This window comes from Biomphalaria glabrata, chromosome 13, assembly GCF_947242115.1.
Source record: "Biomphalaria glabrata chromosome 13, xgBioGlab47.1, whole genome shotgun sequence".
NCBI lineage: Eukaryota > Metazoa > Mollusca > Gastropoda > Planorbidae > Biomphalaria > Biomphalaria glabrata.
The window spans coordinates 22,406,920-22,426,489 of NC_074723.1; the positions used below are offsets into that span (position 1 = coordinate 22,406,920).

Here is a 19,570-nt window from a genome sequence, read left to right on the forward strand (position 1 = left end):
TTCTCCAAGAGAAAAAGATTCTCTGTGATGGTTGAAACTTTTTTGTCAGTGTTTCGCCACTGCCGATCCATGCATGCTCCAAATATCTATTACTTTTCTTATTTCAAACTGTTTTATCGCGAAGAAATATCAAAATTTTGAGCGGTATCAGATATGTTGGTAGACTCGTCAGAGGCAACAAAAAAAAAAAAAAAAAGACATGCAACCGACTCATTTTCTTCTCATTTTAGGTAAATATTCTCATCCATCCTCCACTCTAGGTGTAATCTATCAATCGAACTATCGCGTCTCAAACCAAGAATGACGCCTTATTTATTTATTTGTATGATTTCCTAAAGCTGTTTAATGTTATGTTTTTTAAAGGGAGCAACTCTTTCTTTATAAAACAAATCTATTGGCTTACTATAGGTACCAATCCATTTACTCTAACGTAGGGAAAGATATTTTTTAAACTATTTTTTCAGACAATGGATTTTCTAAACTTTGTGCCGACATTTCGGCGGGCCGGATAGAATCACGTCGCGGGCCGGGTGTGGCCCGCGGGCCGTATTTTGGGCATCACTGCTATAACGGATGCATGTGTAAGTCAGATGTAGCTGAAGTATTTCTAGAAGATACTTAATTAGACTAAGTGCGTGCCTACCTTGTTGAGTGTATTACGACTGCAAGTTCGGGACATGAACATCACTTTACAAGATTGAACAGGTACTAAACAGGAACACAGACTCAATGACCAAGTTGACTCAAGGTGTTATTTTATAACGGATGCATGTGTAAGTCAGATGTAGCTGAAGTATTTCTAGAAGATACTTAATTAGACTAAGTGCGTGCATACCTTGTTGAGTGTATTACGACTGCAAGTTCGGGACATGAACATCACTTAACAAGATTGAACAGGTACTAAACAGGAACACAGACTCAATGACCAAGTTGACTCAAGGTGAAACTTCAAACAAGCGTTTATTACAGAATGGGCCACAGTCTAGTCTGTCACTATAAAACGATGTTATCCCCTCAAGAGTCTAGTGGTAACTGATTTTTATAAGTCAATCTTAACCTCTAACCCCAAATTCGATGTGGTCATTCTAAAATATCCGTTATGTATGGCATAAGAGGCAAATTATCTCAGGCAAGGTACAAGAACTGTTTGAAGAACATTTTAAAGTTTTTATAAAATAAAATAATTTACCTAATCAATGAAGCGCTGTTTGGAACAGTTGATGGTGGCCCTACCCGTCTCAACTGCCAAACACCTCCAGATAATCTTTGATGAGGCTGTTTGCCACCAAGACCAGCATTGGAATCCATGAATTACATGTAATCTCACAAATAAGCACTGAGAAGTTACAAACAACTTATTAGAAAAGAAACAAAATATCAGACCACTAGCACTATATCTAGATTTTGATCTAGTAGTCTCTTGATAAAGTAGATCTACATTTAAATAAAATGTCTAGAGTTTGGAGTCTAGACCTAGGACCTAGACTCTATTCACTGTAATCAACTTGTCTCTTTAGAATTTAGATCATCATCAAGACTCTAGACTAAGTCTACTTAGACTTAGATCTAGAATTTAGATGATCTAGAATCTAGATCTCTACACTAGTCTATGTCTATAGTGTAAGTATAATCTATAGTACTATAGTAATATAGACTAATATAGAGTATTAGTATATCATATGATTCCCTCGATCTATAATATATCAATCATAATCATATCATATGTTAATAATGTTATAATTTATAAAAATAAAAAGTAAGTGCTAAGTCTAGACTATCTCTAGAACTATTAATTAACTATTGTCTCACTATTGAGTCAATATCAATAGATAGTCTCACTCTAGAATTATTTATTTTATAGTTATAATTATAATATTTTATAATTATATAGATCTAGATAGAATCAATCTATCTCTAGATCTATATACTATATATATTTAATATTAATATATAGATCTAGTAATCTAGTAAATAGAATTAGAATCATCATGATCCATCATCCACTAATCACTAACCCATGAAATAAAGATCTAGATATCTATTCTAAGATCTAAAAATGAAGCATCAGAATCAATTGAACAGAAAAATTCTGCGAGACAGTTTTGTTGTTAGACGCGCACAGCAGCGAATTGATTTATTATCCAAATAATGTAGACTATACATTGCTTATCCTAGCAATGTGTGGCGAATGCCACGGAAGTGTAGGACTATGCATGCATCTCCTACATTAATGGGTGAAAATATAAATTATAGTATCGATACTTTAACTTCGGCAATCACAAAAGATTATGCAGATCGAGATCTGTATATAAATATTTATTCTGCACATAAAATATTGCTATTTTACTTTAAATTTAAAGATCTTGAGATATTTCTCATACATTAAGGCAAAGAATTATATAGTAATATAGCCTAAATATAGGCCTACTTTCTACGTTAGAAAGTAAGATCATCGTCATCATTTTTTAAATTATTTGAAGTTTGCCCAAAGTTACAATAAAAGAAAGATTTATTACATAATATAAATGGTTTAAGACCAAATTAGATAAACAATATAGATCTAAATATAGATTTGTTGCTATCGTTACTATATAGGCCAATATATTTATAGAGTGTGTGTGTGTGGGGGGGGGTATGTGCTACATAATATAGTATCGAACATGAAGGTATCGAAAGTTTCTTTTATACGTCATCATTAAATGAGTTGAAATAGCCCGGACCAATCTTTCGGAAATTCCCTTTAAAAAATTAAATCTAGATGCGAGTTCAAATCCCTGTTTCTCAACACTTTACATTTAACACCACATTTCATAAATGAAAAAAAAAAAAGTCTTGATAGATTAGAAATATGACTTTTAAGGCCACTAATTAGACAAGTATGTTTTATTATCCGTAGAAATTTGACTTTGGCATGGTTTCCCCCTTTCCTTTTTCTACTTAAATAAATGCAATAGAAGATGTGCATTACCATAGGCGTTGGGGCCGCCGCTATTGTCACGCGACAATTCGTTCACCAGACCAGACATTTCGTTCACGCGACAATTCGTTCAACAGACCAGACATTTCGTTCACCCGACAATTCGTTCACCCGACATATCTCTCACTGACAATTCGTTCACCAACAAAATTTTCACAGACAAATCGTTCACTGGATGGAAACCTATTGTTAATATTATATATTCTCGTTGCGTGTTGCGTGTTACCGGTTTAATAGGGTAACGGCCCACCGGGCATTTGCCCGAATGCCCATATAGCCTTTCCGAACCTGGTTCTCCCCTTTACTTTAAAAAACGAATCTTTTACAGACTCGACTGTGTAAATTTAAACTAGCTTAACTCTTTCTCTCCTGACGGACGATACAAACGTTGATTCCATCAGAATGTGGTAAATAATTACGGAGAGAAAGAGTTAACATGTTCAGTAATATTTAGGCCTATAGCTTAAATTATACTCGTAGACCAGAGGCGCAGTGAGCAAAACGTGCGCCGGGGAAACAAACTTTATTGGCACCCCCCCACACACACACACGTTCCATGAACATCACATAGACATATAGGCTTATAAATAAAACGTATGTTAATGAAAATATAGTACAAATAACCTAATAATATATTACCTAACTAAAATAGCTACAATATTGTTTTTGTGGTTCCCCCCTGAGGGTGGCACCCGGAGCATAGTGCCCCCATTGCCCTCCCCTCATACGCCTCTGCGTAGACTATATGCGTCTGGTGAGCTTCGGTCCCTCAAAGCGATTTTAACAAAAATGGATTTACGCCCATGTTTCTTATAGTCATGTAGAACGACTAGGCCTAAGAAGGGAACTCAGTCCATTTCTAGATAGGCCCTATAATACCTGATTTGTGGGCCGGATAGTATAATATAGACCTAGATTTGGACACATAGACCCAGTCAGTGTTGTAGCCTATATTTATAGGGCGCTTTATACTTGCTGGTGGCTCTTGTAGCCACTTCCTAGATATTTACTAGAAATTGTTAAATTCATCTTTGATTGAGAACACATGTACTATGATGTTCATTTAATAATCCACCTTTTAATTTGTAATTTAATCATTAATACAGTTAAATCTATCTTCCAGTGGCGTAGATAGGGTGGGGGAAGAGGGGGGAGAATTTGAAGATCCCCCGGGCCCCCACTTGAAGGGCCCCCAAATGAGTGTCCCAAAATTGTTTTTAAATAAATTGAATATTACGTCACTGTCACGTAATCTTGCTTTTCACGTTGTTTCATAAGTAAGTGACCCTGTTGTGTGAATTCTACACAGATTATTAGCACTTTCCGTGCGGGGTCACTCTCAATTTCAAGGAGTAAATTTCATAGCTCTGACTAGTGAGTGGTGTGTTACTCTCAGGAAATAACTTGGTATATAGGGTAGTTTATTTCATCATCCTTATCATTGAAGAAGAAACCTGATAAGAGCACTGAAAACAAAGGAGACCATGAACGTGTCGAAGTAAAGTATCACTATTCAGATGATTCATACAAAGATACAGCAGCCGAAGAAGTGAATATGTCTCTTGATGAGAGAAGTAGTGCTGAAGAGACTCATGAGGAATACCTAGCTGTTACCACAGTCAGAGAAAATATCTAAAGTAAGTAATACAGATGATCAAGTGATGGTCTTCCAAAATTACTTTCTCCAGAAGTGGAAGAAGCTGTAATTAAGTAGGCTACAAAGACTTCGGATAAATTCAGCCTGGAATTTTATCCGAGCAAAGATTGTGTTAAAGGGTAGATTATTTTTCCAAAACAAAGATGAATGGTAATTGTTTCCAGTAAAGCACATAAAGCACGACGTGAAGCGATATGAATTGTGATTTTTTACTTGTGCATTATTTCGTCAATAAACAACGGTATTATTCATTAAAAGATTCTTAATGATTATTTCTTGTTAAATTTATTTATATACTGTACCAATTAGAATGTAGGCTTATATGTTTATTAAGTACATTAACTCATGTCATGATGTCGAATGTCAAAATGCAAGGAGGCCCCAAAGAGGTCAATCCCACTGGGCCCCCAAATCCCTAGCTACGCCCCTGCTATCTTCTATAATATAGGCATAGAAACCTAGGATATGCATATAGCTAATATATATAGGCCTAGGTGTATACGAGTAGACCTAAATCTTCTTTAATAATTTCATATTTGTAACAGGGCGTCACGATCAGCTGGACATTCAGTGCAGTACATTTATTGATTAAGGAGGTTAGAAAAGACACAAAATATTCAACTATGTTCTAGAATCAAGATGTCCATCAAAGCGTCTTGTCGAGACCTTTACCAAATACGCTGGCCAGCAACAAAATAATATTGCAAAGAATATTACATGAAAAGGTAATTAAAAGATGTATTAGGCCTATAGTTTAGAGAAAGGTCTTTATTAAAGTTTAAAAGATCGACTTCATTGTAGTTTGTTGTTAATTGTTGATGGCGCCTCGGTGGAAACATCCGTTAAATGGAAAACAGATACGCGAAAACGGCCCCCAGTGGATTACACCGGGATGTTGGGAACCATAGCATTCACCGCTAAGGTAGCCGAGAATCGGTGTGGAGATTCAAGTCTGCTAGCTCAGTCCAACAAGCCTCTACATTGTTCCACAAGGAGGCCCTCACCAGATTCACGTAGCTGGGTGGCTGTCTCACCACGGAGCGTGGCGTCCACTGGCAGATCGACAGACCCCCTACTGAAGGGTGGGGCGAATTTTTATAGATAAATCACACAATTTTTTATTTCTCTTATTAATAATATATATTAATTATTTATATTTTGTTCAATTTTATATTTAATCAGGGTTTCGAGTGCCTAATTATAGCTCTGTAACAAATTAAGCTTCATCCATAGGCCCCCTATATATTAAAAAGTAATTAGGCTACTTAAATATGAAAATATTTTTTTTTTATTTTCAAGGTAATTTTTTTTTTTGGGGGGGGGGGGGGTGACCCTTAAAATCCCCTTAAACTGAACAGGTTTTGTTTTTTTTTGTAACATATTGCATTTTGCTTTCGGGGTAACATGTTATGTTCTAGGGGGAAAATCAGTTGTATTTACACACAGTATCGGCCCTTGTCAACAACTTACTTAATTTCTCATGATTTATTGACCTTGTGTCTTTTTTTAGCTGGATGGAATTCGAGCTGTAAATTTGAGGAAACTGTGTTTGGCAACACAATAGGAAAGAAAAAAAAAACGCTTTGCGTTGGGGTTCCTCCCCGAATCCCGCTGAGGAAGCTTTCTGCATTCCCTCAGAACTTCTAACTATTCACTCTACTTAATTTAAATATTTTTTTACCTGCCTTTTTAATAGTGATAATGAGCTTCAGACGAAAGGAAAATGCATTTGTGCATCTCAGAATGTAAGAGAACATTTGGCATCGGAGCTCCGAACATCGCTCAGATGAGCTTATAGCGCTCTCTCAGACCCGCTAGGAGAATCAAAGAATCACCTACTAAATTTTTTTTTACACCAAAGGACAGGAAGCTTTGTGATAGCGGTCAACGAATTAGCACACGCTGCCGCCTATTTCGGTTTATCTATAAACCTCGGGAAAGTCATGTTCCAGAAGTCACCCAATAAAACCTAGGCAGCCCCAAAGATCATGTATATGAACAGCCCCTTAACGCAGGAGCGTAGTTAGGAATTTGCCATCATTTGAGGGCTTAGGGGCCCATGGGCGTAGCCAGGGGGGGGGTTCTTGGGGTTCAAACCCCCCCCCCCCCGAAATGAAATCCCCCCCTGGGGGGGGGAACGGAATTAAGTGACTGGTTTTCGCTTTCATTTTGTTTATTTTAGGTGAGATTTTAATACTAAATCATCACTTACCACAGCACAGCCGAGGGGGTTTTGAGTTAAAAACCCCCTACCAGGGGGTTTTGAGATTTAAAAAACCCCTATCAGGGGGTTTTGAGATACAAATCCCTCTACCAGGGGGGCTTGAGTTTAAAACCCCCTACCAGAGGTTTTTGCAGTTAAATCCCCCTCTTCTATAAAACAAAACAAAAAAATGCAAACAACAATCCCCAAATTCTAACAGCACAGTTAAGGAAGATTTTGATTTTAAAACCCCCTCTTCAATATAAAAAAAAGCAAATTACACACTCAAAATTCTATAAGCGTAGCCAAATGGGTTTTGAGTTTAATTTCACCCCCCCCCTTTTCCAGTTGGGGTTTGAAGCTAAAAAGTACCTATTCAATATAAAAAAAAAGCAAATTACACACTATAAAATCTATGAGCGTAGCCAAAAGGGTTTTGAGTTTAAAACCCCCTGCCAGCGGGGTTTGAAGCTGAAAACTACCTTTTCAATATTAAAAAAAAAAGCAAATTAGGCACTCAAAATGCGCGTAGCCAAAGGGGGTTTTGAGTTTAAATCCCCCTCCTCCAGATGGCTTTTTCTTTAAAGTTTAAAACCCCTCCAGATGGTTTTGAGTTTAAAATTCCCCTACAGAGCGTTTAGAGTTGAAAACCTCTCTCTTCAATATTATTTTAAAGCAAACTACATGCAGTCACCAAATTCTATGATCGTAGCTAAATGAGGTTTTGAATTTAAAAAAAACAACAACAAAAAACTCCAGAGATTTTTAATTTAAAACCCCTCAACAGATGATTTTGACGAAAAAACTTTCCTTTTCGATATAAAATCTAAATCGAAATACAGGTATGTAATTCCAGGAGCGTAGTCAAGAAAGGTTACAAATTTCTACCAGTGGCTTGGGCCCCATTAATAAAGTGTGAATAGTCTTCTGCCAAATTGAAAAACACAAAATGTGGGTCAACAAAGATGGCTAAGACAGATTTTAGGAGTCAGTCATAGAGATCGGGTCTAAATCAAATAATTTTAAATCACATGCCGAACTGGGAGTCGAACCCTTAGTAAGGTTGTGACAGAGCGTCGTATGAGGTTTTGCGGGACATGTTCTCCGACAAAATGAATTACGCAAAATAAGAGTAGCGGAAACAGCTTGCCGGAAAATGCGCCGAACGGCGCGAGAGAGTCTAAGTCAGTAAGAATAGCACATTAGGTTTTTGAAATAAAACTTTTTTAATAGCAAGATAATGCACTGTAGATACCCCAGAATATGCATTTTGTTGGCTTTCAATACCAGAAATAGTGCTCGGCGGCGGGGCTTCGCCCCGCGCTGGGGGAGCGCTGCGAGCTCCCCCAGACCCCCTTGCTAGCAAGGGCAGGGAGTCTACAAGCAGGGGGAATCCCCCCCCCCAAAACCCCTCCCGAAAAAAAATCCTGGCTACGCCCATGTAGGGGCCTGACCTCTTTGGGAGTCCTTGTATTTTGCGTAATATTTAATGTAAAGCACACTTATTTGCCCCCCCCCCCCCTAGAGTGGGGGCCCGGGGGATTTTCTAATTCTCATCCACCTCCCTAAATAGGTGTTTCTCTGGGTTTGGATTTTTTTTTTTTACAAATTTCACAAGTATATTTAGACCCTGATGTATCTGAGAGCCTTCCTTTTTTTTGGGTCATCCCGAAGAGTAATCTGTAGGCCACTTCTCGTGCTTTGGGTGTTATGTATTTGTTATGTAAATGCGTGAATGTGTCTGTCCAGTTTGTTGTTTTAACCCCTAACTTCCTGCCCCACTTTATTCTAACTTCTAGGTTTTCTTTCAACTTGTCTCTGAGTGTAGTGTATATTGTTTTTGAGTCGTGGTGTGTTATGTTTTTATTGCTTCGTAGGTGACTTGTGAGTGATCTATAGAATGGGTGTGTATGGTTACCGAAATAATGAGGTGTGCTGTTTTGAATGGGGAGGAGTTTAATGTTTAGTCTAAGTCCAAAATAATATAATACTAAGGGGAAGTTTAGTTGAGTGTTCGACTTTGCCTCCCACATGTTGCAATTCTAGCGATAATATGAAAAACTACTTATTAATTGTTGTTTAAAATTATGCCCAACTTATATGCATACTAAATATATTTTTTCTCTTTTAAAAAAAGTTAACATTTTTTGTTTGTAATTGTAGTAGTTAGTATAACAGAACTTACTTAACTTAGCAACAAAAATGTAAACAAAATAATTTTTTTGACAAAAGATCTAAAACCATTTGCATAAATGTGATAGAAATATGGTAAACAGTAATCTCCGCTACTAAAGAGCCTCCCGTGTTTGTTACTATTAATAGTGAATAGTTGTAAAAATGGTGTATTTTTATGAAAAAACTGCTTGAATAAGTGATTTAAAAAATTAGATTTTTTGCTTTCAGAAAAGAAACAAGCAACAGTTGCATCAGAACTTTGAATGGTCAAAAGTCTAAAATATTATGATGTCGGATTTTCACTATCTTTTTTAGTTTACGAGATCTAAACTAGACGGACAGACATTCCACACAAAACTAATAGCATCTTTTCCCCTTTCGGGGGCCGCTAAAAAACAACAACAAAATTCAATGATTGTAATTTGGGAAAAATATGAAGTAAGACCCGTTTATTGGTGACTATATATTAGTTGAAGCAAACCAAAATATTTGAAAAAATGTGATTTAAAATATTAATAATATAGTTTATAATAATTATTCATACATTTGTATTGGCATAGTATAATTTGTTGTTAAATAGTATAGTGGATTACAGAGTAGTTAATATATATGATATATACACAGACTACTTCATAAACTAAATCAAACAAATTTTTTAAAAAAAGTAGAATTAGTTACATTTTCAAAGTTCATGTCTGTCATTTCAAATTCAACCAATACTGATGTGCTTGAAGCTGGCTGAGCAGGAGGATATTTTTTTTTCTTCTTTCATGTTACAAAAAAACAAAAAGACCTAATTTTGATTGAATGGTACCACCATAGCATTGTAGGTTGTTGCTCTAAAAGTAGAACTTCTCTTTTGTATAAAAACATGCTTTATTGTAACTAGTAATTGCCTTTGAAGTATAAGAAAACAAAAACAAAAAAAATGAAAAGTACTTCCAATTACTTCTAAGTGCATATTTTGCCTGGGTATCTTGGTAAAGAAACAGGAATGATTCTAGTGCTGACGAGACATTTGCTAAAATATGGAAAGGAGATATTACAGAAAATGTTCAGATATTTGCATTTGACATTTTGTAACAACACCTCGTGGTACTGACAAGATAAGTGTTATAATGGTTAAACATTAGAACAGCTAATTAATCTAATGATGCTGAAATAGATTTTAAAAATTAAACTTTAACAAATTAATTAGAAGAAAAGACAAAATTCCACATATAATCCAGTATATCCATATCAGATTCCTTTAAATTTATTTATTTTTTGTTTTTGGAATGTAGATTGTGTTGCATTTAGAGGTTGACAACTGAGACAAACTGATCACCAGGATTCACAGATAACCTCCCTTGAAAAAAAAAGGGGGGGGGAACTACATCATCTAGATAGGCTCATAAAAACTGATATTATTTTTTCTCTTTGTCAATTACCCTTTATTGGGCAACAGTCTCTTATTATCCCAGACCAGGCTTATGTTTTCATCTATCAAGTAGTGGAAAATTTAGAGTTTATCCTTTTTTTTTTTACTTGAATTTCTGACACATCGAAGAGTTGATCTCTAGTTTGTTTATTGTTATCTATTGTTTGTGTAAGTTAGGAAATGTCAAAGCAAATAAATCACAGGGTGTGTTAAAAAATACTTTTTGCTAAAATAATAAAAAAAGAAGAAGAAAGCGAATCTAGCTTTGCATACTGATCATAAGTAATAAATACATTGTAACAAGGAAAAGGAATGGCTCCAATCAACTCAGGCAGTGTAGAAAAGTATGAAACTAAATGGAAGGCAGCATCATGTCAGTGGTGTAAAGAAATGAACTGCTCAAACACCCCCACACACATCATCCAAACAAAATAAAAAAAAAAAAGGAACTTTGGTTTTGAAATGCACATTAACAGAAGGTTCATCTAACTTTTTTTTTATTACTTTCACTTAAAAAGATGTTGTTGCATATCTAATTAATAAGTCAGATTAATGTTGTTTTTTTTATGTATGATACACCTACATTTTTATTATTATTAAACTATCATTAAATAACAAGTGCAGAAGACATTATCTTATGCTAATGTATCAGCTCTACTTCTAACAAATCACCTCCTCAACTCTATTTCTAAAAGATAATCTCCTTAATTACTAAATTAACTTCCATGTATCTTACTAGGACCTTCATTACATAATCAGGGTCAAAACTGAAAAGGATATTCACAATTTTTATATTAAAAAAAAAAGAAAGTTTAGGGACATCTACATCATATAATTCAACACTGACCTACAGATTCCATGAAGAATTCTATTTTCTTACAGCAAGAGGGATGTGTGCTCTCTGCCTTACCACTTATGTCATTGATCACCTTAAAGAGAACCCCCTGTTACAAAGACAAGATTTAGGGAAATCATCAGATTTCTTTTTGCAGCTATCTTCAGGGAGGCCAACAAGTTCTATATATATATATGAACTGGAAGCATTCAATGCTTTGGACCACCCACAAAGGGGCTCTCATAAGATTATACCTATATGCCTTGCCTTAATGCTTTGACAGATGTCATGTGATGTATTCCTTTGCATTCAACAAAACACCACCAGTGCCCCATCCCCAACCAAGTACTAAACAGAATGAGTGGCGGCTCACAATTTATATTTTTATATTTCCAAGGATTGTGCTTTATAAACATCATAAAGATAAAAAGATCTCCACATGCTTGTTCTGTTATAGTAAAATAAAAAATGTTTTAGCTTCCACTAAATCCCCAACTGAATGCTCTTGGCCATTGTTCATAAGTCTCCTTCTCTGTAACCAACTGATAACATATACACAATTCTCTATCATTTAAAACAAAAAAGTATATAAATTTTTAAAGAAAAATGATAAAAAATAATATATATGTGAAGAGTTGGAATTATTTTTTTTTAAATGAAAAAGTTTTATTTGAGCTTTCATATTCAAAAAATAAGTTGAAAAAAGAATATTTAAAAATTGTAATAGTTCATAATAGGAGATTGACAATTATACACATTCTGAGAGGGGTAATGTTAATATATCAGTGCATTCCATATTTTTTATAACTCCAATATACAATCCTAATATTGTTTTCTAGAAAAAGAAATCTAATTTTGAACAAACTGAATGAAATAAAAAACATGTACTCCCTTTCTTAACATATGGAAGACATTTTATTGTTAATTATTTGCCTAAAGATAAGATGAAATTACTAATTACAAATTAAAAAAAACACACTATTTATCTTTATTATTACTAGTATGGTACTGGAATGAATTAAAAATATATTTTCAGTTACTACATAATGGGTAGGTCTGAACAGTTTGTTCTTTAGTTTAAAAATAAAAAATGCCTTGGTTAGAAAGAGCTAGATTTTATATTCCACATCTTTGCATGACTTTGCAAAGAAATCAACTTCGTTTAAAAATAAATAAATCAAGAAATAAAATATCTTAAGTTTGTAAAATTTATAATTTCACTATGGAAGTGTCTATATTTTTCAAAGTTGGTATCTATATTTAACATTTCCTACTTTTTCTTCATGGTACATTTTAAATTAGATTTAGTATGTATGTTTAGCAAAAATACTTTTATATGACAAAAACTTCTAGTCTCATTTCTTTAAATTTACACTATTTAAATGCATTCTTCTATGGTATTTGTTATATTTCTAAGAATATTTTTTTTTCTATTCCTGTGTATGTATTAGTATATATATTGTTGATCAATGTATTTACCTAGAAACATTTTTATTTCATCTATCATTTGGATCTTTAAGTCTGGATAAAAGTAGAAAGTTGAGTTTTGTAAGACAAATCTCAAAAACCTGCAGCCTTGGAGATGCCCTGATCTGGACCTACCCATGGTGGAGGCTATCTAGACCTAAAAATGAAATTATACCTGGGTGAGTATCAAGCCCTTACTTACATGGAGTGTAGTGATGGTGAGGATATTGGAATGGTTTATATCCAATTTCAATTCAGCAATGACAAAACTACATTAAGAAGTTTCTCTTCTTTTTTTGTAAATGATCCAAGTTGTTTTTGACTCTTGATAGTCCAACACTACATCATTCGAGACACTCAGTAATCCACTGCAGTACAACATAAGTTCATGAAAATGTATACTGTGGTAGAAATATTTTTAGAATGTAGGTAGGTATTAATAAATATTTAGTACAGTATGTGAAAGTTGAAATCATAGGTTTTGTATTTTTTTAGATCAATACATTTTTCTTTTTCTTCTATTTTTTATTTTATACCCTTGAAAATCTAAGAGAATATTTTATTACATCATAAATATAACCTTTGGTAATCTGACATTTTTGGCAATCCAACACCATTTCAGTCTCATAACTGTTGGATTATCAAGAGTCACCTAAAATTTAAACAGAAAATACAAATTCCAGTAAGATTAAGTAGCATTAAAGTTTTATATTGTTACTGAATTTTTTCTAAAACAATATATAATGGAAATTGAAGAATTAAGTTAGGTATATTTTTATTGATTTCTAAACATCAAAATTATGTACTTTTTAGTGGCAGTTTGTCAAAATTTAGAAATTTCTCTCAACAATTCACTTTTATAAATAATCTTATTAATAATAAATTAAAGAATATTTTAGTTTGTCTTTTTCATTTGATTGTTTTATTAACTACTTCATAACTGACCTTAAATCTGACTTACTAATTTTCTTGTTATTCCCAAATATTGCCCCAATTAAAAGTATTCATACCTCTTCTCAAGTAGCATACATTTTATAATTTAAGTTAAATACAATTTAAAATAATGCAAATCATAATGTTAATATGAAACATAGCTTTCAAAGCAATTTTAGTTCAGACAAAAAAAGTATCTTTAACAGACCTTAACATAATCTATGTCCAAAATAAATTATAGTATTTATTATAAGAAATGGGTAAATAAAAAATGTAAACAGTGGGTCACTGAACTATGTATAATCACATTATGTTAAAAGTAATATTTTGAAAAAGGAAAACAATGCATGCATGTATCATATACAAATTAAAAAGGCATTGTAAGTGGTGGCTTAATAGTGGATAAAAGGCAGAAGTGGCTAGTGGATAAAATTGGCAGATTGGAATTATCAAAGTCAAGGTGAATATTTATAATGTGTTGAGTATCAGCATCTAGAAAAAAAATACATTGATCACAAGTAAAGATATACAGGTGAGCTTGAAAATTTACTGATTGAATTGCTTAGTTTGTTTCAATTCTCACTCACATTCATCCACAGCTAGCGTCTCACTTTTTATCTCTGACTTTGCACTTTTATGCTGCTTGAATCGATACAAATTATCATCTCATAAAAAAGATTGAGATATTTGCTAGAATCTTATCAAGAATGTGCAGAATGCCAAGACAATGTGCTTCTTCAAATCACAGCATCTAGAGATGAACACAAATCACAGTGTCTTTAAAATCACAGATTTTACAATTGATTATTGGTACATTTGGTAAACAAAAGTTGTCAAACAAATATTTGAGTCAACAAGTTCACACAGTCAATGAAAATGAAAACTCTGGAATGATAACTAATTTTGTAATATCTTTTTTTTTAAATGTCCTCCGATTTGGTCACTGTTTGAACATTTAGAACAAATCTCTAGGAAATATCTCAACTGAATATTTAACTTAGGTAAATCTATAGCAACTTAATGTAGAAGCTTTTCACTGACTTAGCATTAATTAATCTGCTGAAAAGTTTGTGAAAATGGCAGGAAACAATACATATTTTTTAGTCAATGATTTTTGTGATAACTAAAGAAGGGGGTGGGTGTTTCAATCTAGAAAGAACAAAATATATTATAGTAAATGCATTATATTAAATAATATTTTACATAGATGTATTTTAAAAAATTTAATATAAAATTATAAATTGCGATAAATAATATACATTAGCCATTTGAAAGAAATGAAATGTGATTTATGAATTTACATGCAATGATTTGAAAACAAGGTCTACAAAAAAAAAAAAAAAAAAAAATATTAATGCTTATCAAGAAAATATATATATATATATATATTGGTCAGCTGATAGGAAGAAATATATATTTTCTAATATTTTGTCTTATATCTATCAATACGTCTTGATAGCTGCAAGAGTTTTTTAGAGTAAGTAAAGTTTAAAATTAAAAGAAAACTATTTCTGGTCCTTTTTTTTTTTCCAATCTAACTGAGTCTATATTCTATACATAATTAAAAACTCGGAAACTGGTCTTTTCATGTTTAAAGAAAGTATTTTATCATTTCTAAAATTTACTCCACAGAAAAAGACATTTGAACTATTTCAACTAAGTTTTTGTGCCCATTGCTAGCATGAAAAAACTCAACAACTAGAATGCTGCAGTTCCTGTGTGCACTATGTGCTGCCTCATTTTGGTTTACAAGATTTGAATGTTCCTTCAGAAGTGATGATTTATTACGCCTTAGCAGTGTTAGAACTCAGGACCATCATGACAACAGCCCAAAGCGCATACAACATGACTAGTCAGCCATCCTTTTCACAAGGCTTAATAAAATTACTTCTTAGAAGACAGAAGAGAACTTCATAAGAAAAAGAAACAAAAATGTGGAAACACAGCCATTGAAATAAAACTAACAAAAAAGAAAAAAGACCCATCTTCATTTGTTTGTGTGTGAACAAACTTTATAGATGATCATATTTATTTTTAGCTTTAATAAATTCTGGGTAGAATACTTCCAAGTAGTAATAGCTTTGCTACTGAATGTTTTCAATTTGTTTTTCTTTTTTAATTGGAAAATTGAGAAGGAAACAAATTTCAAAGTTTTTGAAATTTCTAGATAGATTTTTAAATTACTTTTGCACCCCTGGGATTTTACCAGTGGGAAAAAAACAAAATATGATTACAAATATTGGTTAATATGCATGACTAAATGCATGACGCGTAGGACGTAATCATCTTCTTTTATGAAGTAACGTCTGTATTATATAAGATAAGATAATATTTCAGTCCTACCTTTTTCCCACAAAAGTTTTTTTTTCTTCTTTTTGCATGTTCTTTAAAAAATAGGTTTAGTTAATTGATATTTAAATAAGTGTTTCCCAACCTAAGAGACACGATGGGTTGTCTGACAAGAATGTACAATGGGGATGTTTTTTTTAAGGGACAGAAATAAGTTTGCTTTGTAGGAATAAATTAATATTTGAATATTGCTGAGCCAAAAAATATGTAACTTTAAGTGACGTCATATAATCTTGTTTTCATAAGATGCAAAATGTCAACTCAAAAAAGTTCTCATATAAATGACTTTTCAATACATCTCTTCCAAGGAGATTTGTTAATTGGTCCAATTTCTCTGAAGTGTTGTACCATATTCTGTTGAGCGGTGTTTTATGAGAAAAAAAAAACTTTCAAGAGACCTTGTTTAGCACAAAGTTGCATGATCTTGTAATAATCACTACCTTTTCAGATGTACACAGGTGTCATTACCTTCACATTTTTTATTGGGAGGGGGGAGGGAGAACATCACAAGTAAAAGGTTGAGAAATACTGATCTAAATGTAAGAAATATTGATCTACATGTAATTGTTTAAACCTTACTCATTAACATCACTTCTTAAAAGTAAAGAGATTTAATTATGAAATGTCTATTATAGACTCCACAACAACTCTTTGAAATAGTCTAGTTTACTAGACTACAGACAATAATTTTAGAAAAGAGCCTAAATTATATCTACGATTGCCGATATTTATGTGAATTAAATGTGACGAAAATGTTTATACATATTGTTTCTGTTTGTTTCTGTAAAAAATAATAAACAAATCTTAGAAATATTTATTCATTATTTCTGTATGCAGATAGGTTGTAAAATACAAAAAAAAAAGCCCACTGCAGAATGCAAAGAAATCTGGCACAGTTCTAGTGTCTCTTGTAACGTCACACTACAGTCGTGTCTACATGCAGACTAAATCTATATGTTCTTTCAGATGTTATTGTTCGTCTGCAAACTATTTGAGGGAAAAAAACAACAACACACTATTCATTTATGATGATGCAACGGCTTCTGTAACACAGGAATTGAATTTTTGTAGCGTTTATTAAAATGCTGATAATATTTTTTTAGTCCCAGTTTCTTCAGTTCACAAGAATTGTTCCGTACAAAACCCAAGAAAACTCCAAACCATGCTTTGCATTGTCTTTTAATAGTCTCTATGCGTCAGCAAAGGTCAAACCTGCCGCAACTGGTTTCTGTCGTTGGTTTTGCCTTTCCAGCACCATTTGCAGCACTTGGTCCGGGAAGACTGGCGAACTATATCGTCCAGGCTCATGCACACGGCGGCCGCCAAAAAGAACAGGGCACCACCCCATCCTAGGCCGTACCCCACGCCGTACTGATGACCTTTGATTGTTTTGTCCATTTCAATAGCAGCAGGAAATATCAGTAGAGCAATGCTGGCGCTGAGAGCTGGAGAGGGAAGCAGAGAAAATACATTCGTTAAAGTTTATTAGTAACTGAACATAGTTTATAACACTTAGACATCAAATATATTGAAGTCAGTTTCCATTTTAAAGCGAAAAGTGCATCATTTAACCATATTTTTCCAAAAGACTGATAAAGATTTAAGTTTTGGATGTTAATGTGTCTAAAAACTAAAATCATAGCTTAGTGATCGTGTTAATATATAGGCATATATATTTATATCTATGTCTAGAAAAGAACACACATTGGCCTCCTTCAGTCTTGAAAACGACTCTAGTTCATCTCGACACTTATTCCTATGGCTGTAGAGACCTATTTTGGAGAGACGCTCCCGTCCAAATATATTGCATGTCAAGGTGGCTTTCGCTTTGGTCGTAGAGGAGCTGGCCATTTTTCGTGTGGCTTTTCTTCAAGAATCGAGGCCCATGTTTTCTCGCTGTCTATAGCTTTCTTGGTCACCGTCTGTCTCCAACTAGTGCGGTCTAAGGCTATCTCTTCCGAATGGTCAGTATCAATGTTTACTGATTTTAAATCCCTTTTTATCACATCAACGTAACGGGTTGAGGGCGTCCAGTTTTTCTTGAGCCAGACGCAAGTTGCCCGAGCAGAATGATTTTCGGGATGATATTGTCCTCCATCCGTCAAACATATAACAGGGGTTTTAAACTAAAAACCCCCTGATAAGGGGTTTTAAACTCAAAACCCCCTGATAGGGGGTTTTAAACTTAAAACCCTTAGAGCTGCTAGGGGGTTTAAACTCAAAAACCCCTGGAGGGGTTTTAAACTCAAAACCCCCTGGTAGGGGGATTTAAACTCAAAACCCCCTTGGCCGTGCTAGGGCAAGTGATGGTGTAATATTAAAATCTCACCTAGAATAAACAAAATCAAAGCAAAAAATCAGTCACTAAATTCCGATCCCCCCCCCCCCTACGGGGGGATTTCATTTCTCCCCCCCCCTTTGCTACGCCCATGATATATATGTCTACAATTTTCAAGGCCCATGTCAGGGAAAAGTCGATATTGTGTTTGTGGTTTCAGTCGGTGACGTCTCCAAAACTAAAAAGCGCTTTTGATAATCCAATTTTATTGAGCAATTTCTTCTTCCGCGTTCTCATGATCAAGTTGGAGAGGTCAACAACTAGTCCTAGAGATAAAATAACAGCTCCAGGTAAAGTGTTTTTTTTTTCTATGACTGTGTTTCTTTGGCCATTATCTTGTTCGGGCCTTTCAACGATAAAATATAACGTTTCGGATAAAATGGTCGGTATTAGGCATGCCAAACGCTTAGGCCACAGACCTATACATATTATACGTAGAATGGAAAACGGAAACAAATTCTGATTCGTTAATGATCAGATCACTATTCTATATTCTATATCTATATTCATTCATGAATCGCGTACTAAAAATTATTTAGTTTAATCATGGAACTATACTGGTTTAATTGTTCACTTTATAATCCCATTTATTTAACAAATCTATCGCTCTTTTCGTTTTTAATAGATATGAATGTATCGGCTACGGGTAAAACCATTTTCGCAAAACTAATTTTATTTTCGTAGCGAAAGAGAAAAAACTTGAAAGGATCATTAGCTAAGTTTAACATACATCTAAATCCAATCCACTAGATTAGAAAACACAAACTTAGACCCGCAGGCCGCGGCCTATGTCAGGCTAGTAGGGCCTATATATATATATATTGTTATTTGCGTAACTCTTTTTCAAGCTGTAAGGGAAGTTGCCAGAATCTAGGAAAATCGATCCAGTTTGTTTCCATTGAGAAATGTTTCGAAAATCTTAGATCGAAATAATTCAAGTCTGTTGATTGTTAATTTTAATCATCTAATGTGCATTTAATAGATTGATTAACTACATCTTTCTAGATAATATATCTAAAAATTACAAATAATTACTAGATCTAAGCATTAAATTATATGTTACATAGGTTAGGGTTAAACAAATTAGGGCCTACTCTTTACTTCTTATAACTACTTTACAAAACAACGCTTTGTTTCAGCTTTTTTTTTTGTTGAAGGTTTTCACGACATTTTTGTGTAGTGTTACCAAAGTGTTAGAGATTTCCATGTCCAGTCA

At 33.8% G+C, this 19,570-nt stretch overlaps 2 protein-coding genes across 3 annotated transcripts in view; both read right to left on the reverse strand.

Annotated features, from left to right (window-relative positions):
- Window positions 1-2,189, reverse strand: part of LOC106053130 (nucleolar protein dao-5-like) — a 38,889-nt gene extending 36,700 nt beyond the window's left edge. Inside the window, exons 1-2 of the mRNA XM_056008573.1 lie at window positions 2,016-2,189; window positions 1,190-1,336 (exon numbers count right to left, since the gene is read on the reverse strand). Coding sequence (XP_055864548.1) covers window positions 1,190-1,308 — 119 coding nt within the window. The 5' untranslated portion in view covers window positions 1,309-1,336; window positions 2,016-2,189. The remainder of the gene's footprint in view (window positions 1-1,189; window positions 1,337-2,015) is intronic.
- A 7,238-nt stretch (window positions 2,190-9,427) lies between these two features.
- LOC106074453 (uncharacterized) overlaps window positions 9,428-19,570 on the reverse strand; it is a 158,283-nt gene continuing 148,140 nt past the window's right edge. For both annotated transcript variants that reach the window (XM_056007975.1, XM_056007976.1), the window contains one exon: window positions 9,428-17,461. In XM_056007975.1, coding sequence (XP_055863950.1) covers window positions 17,223-17,461 — 239 coding nt within the window. In that variant the 3' untranslated portion in view covers window positions 9,428-17,222. The remainder of the gene's footprint in view (window positions 17,462-19,570) is intronic.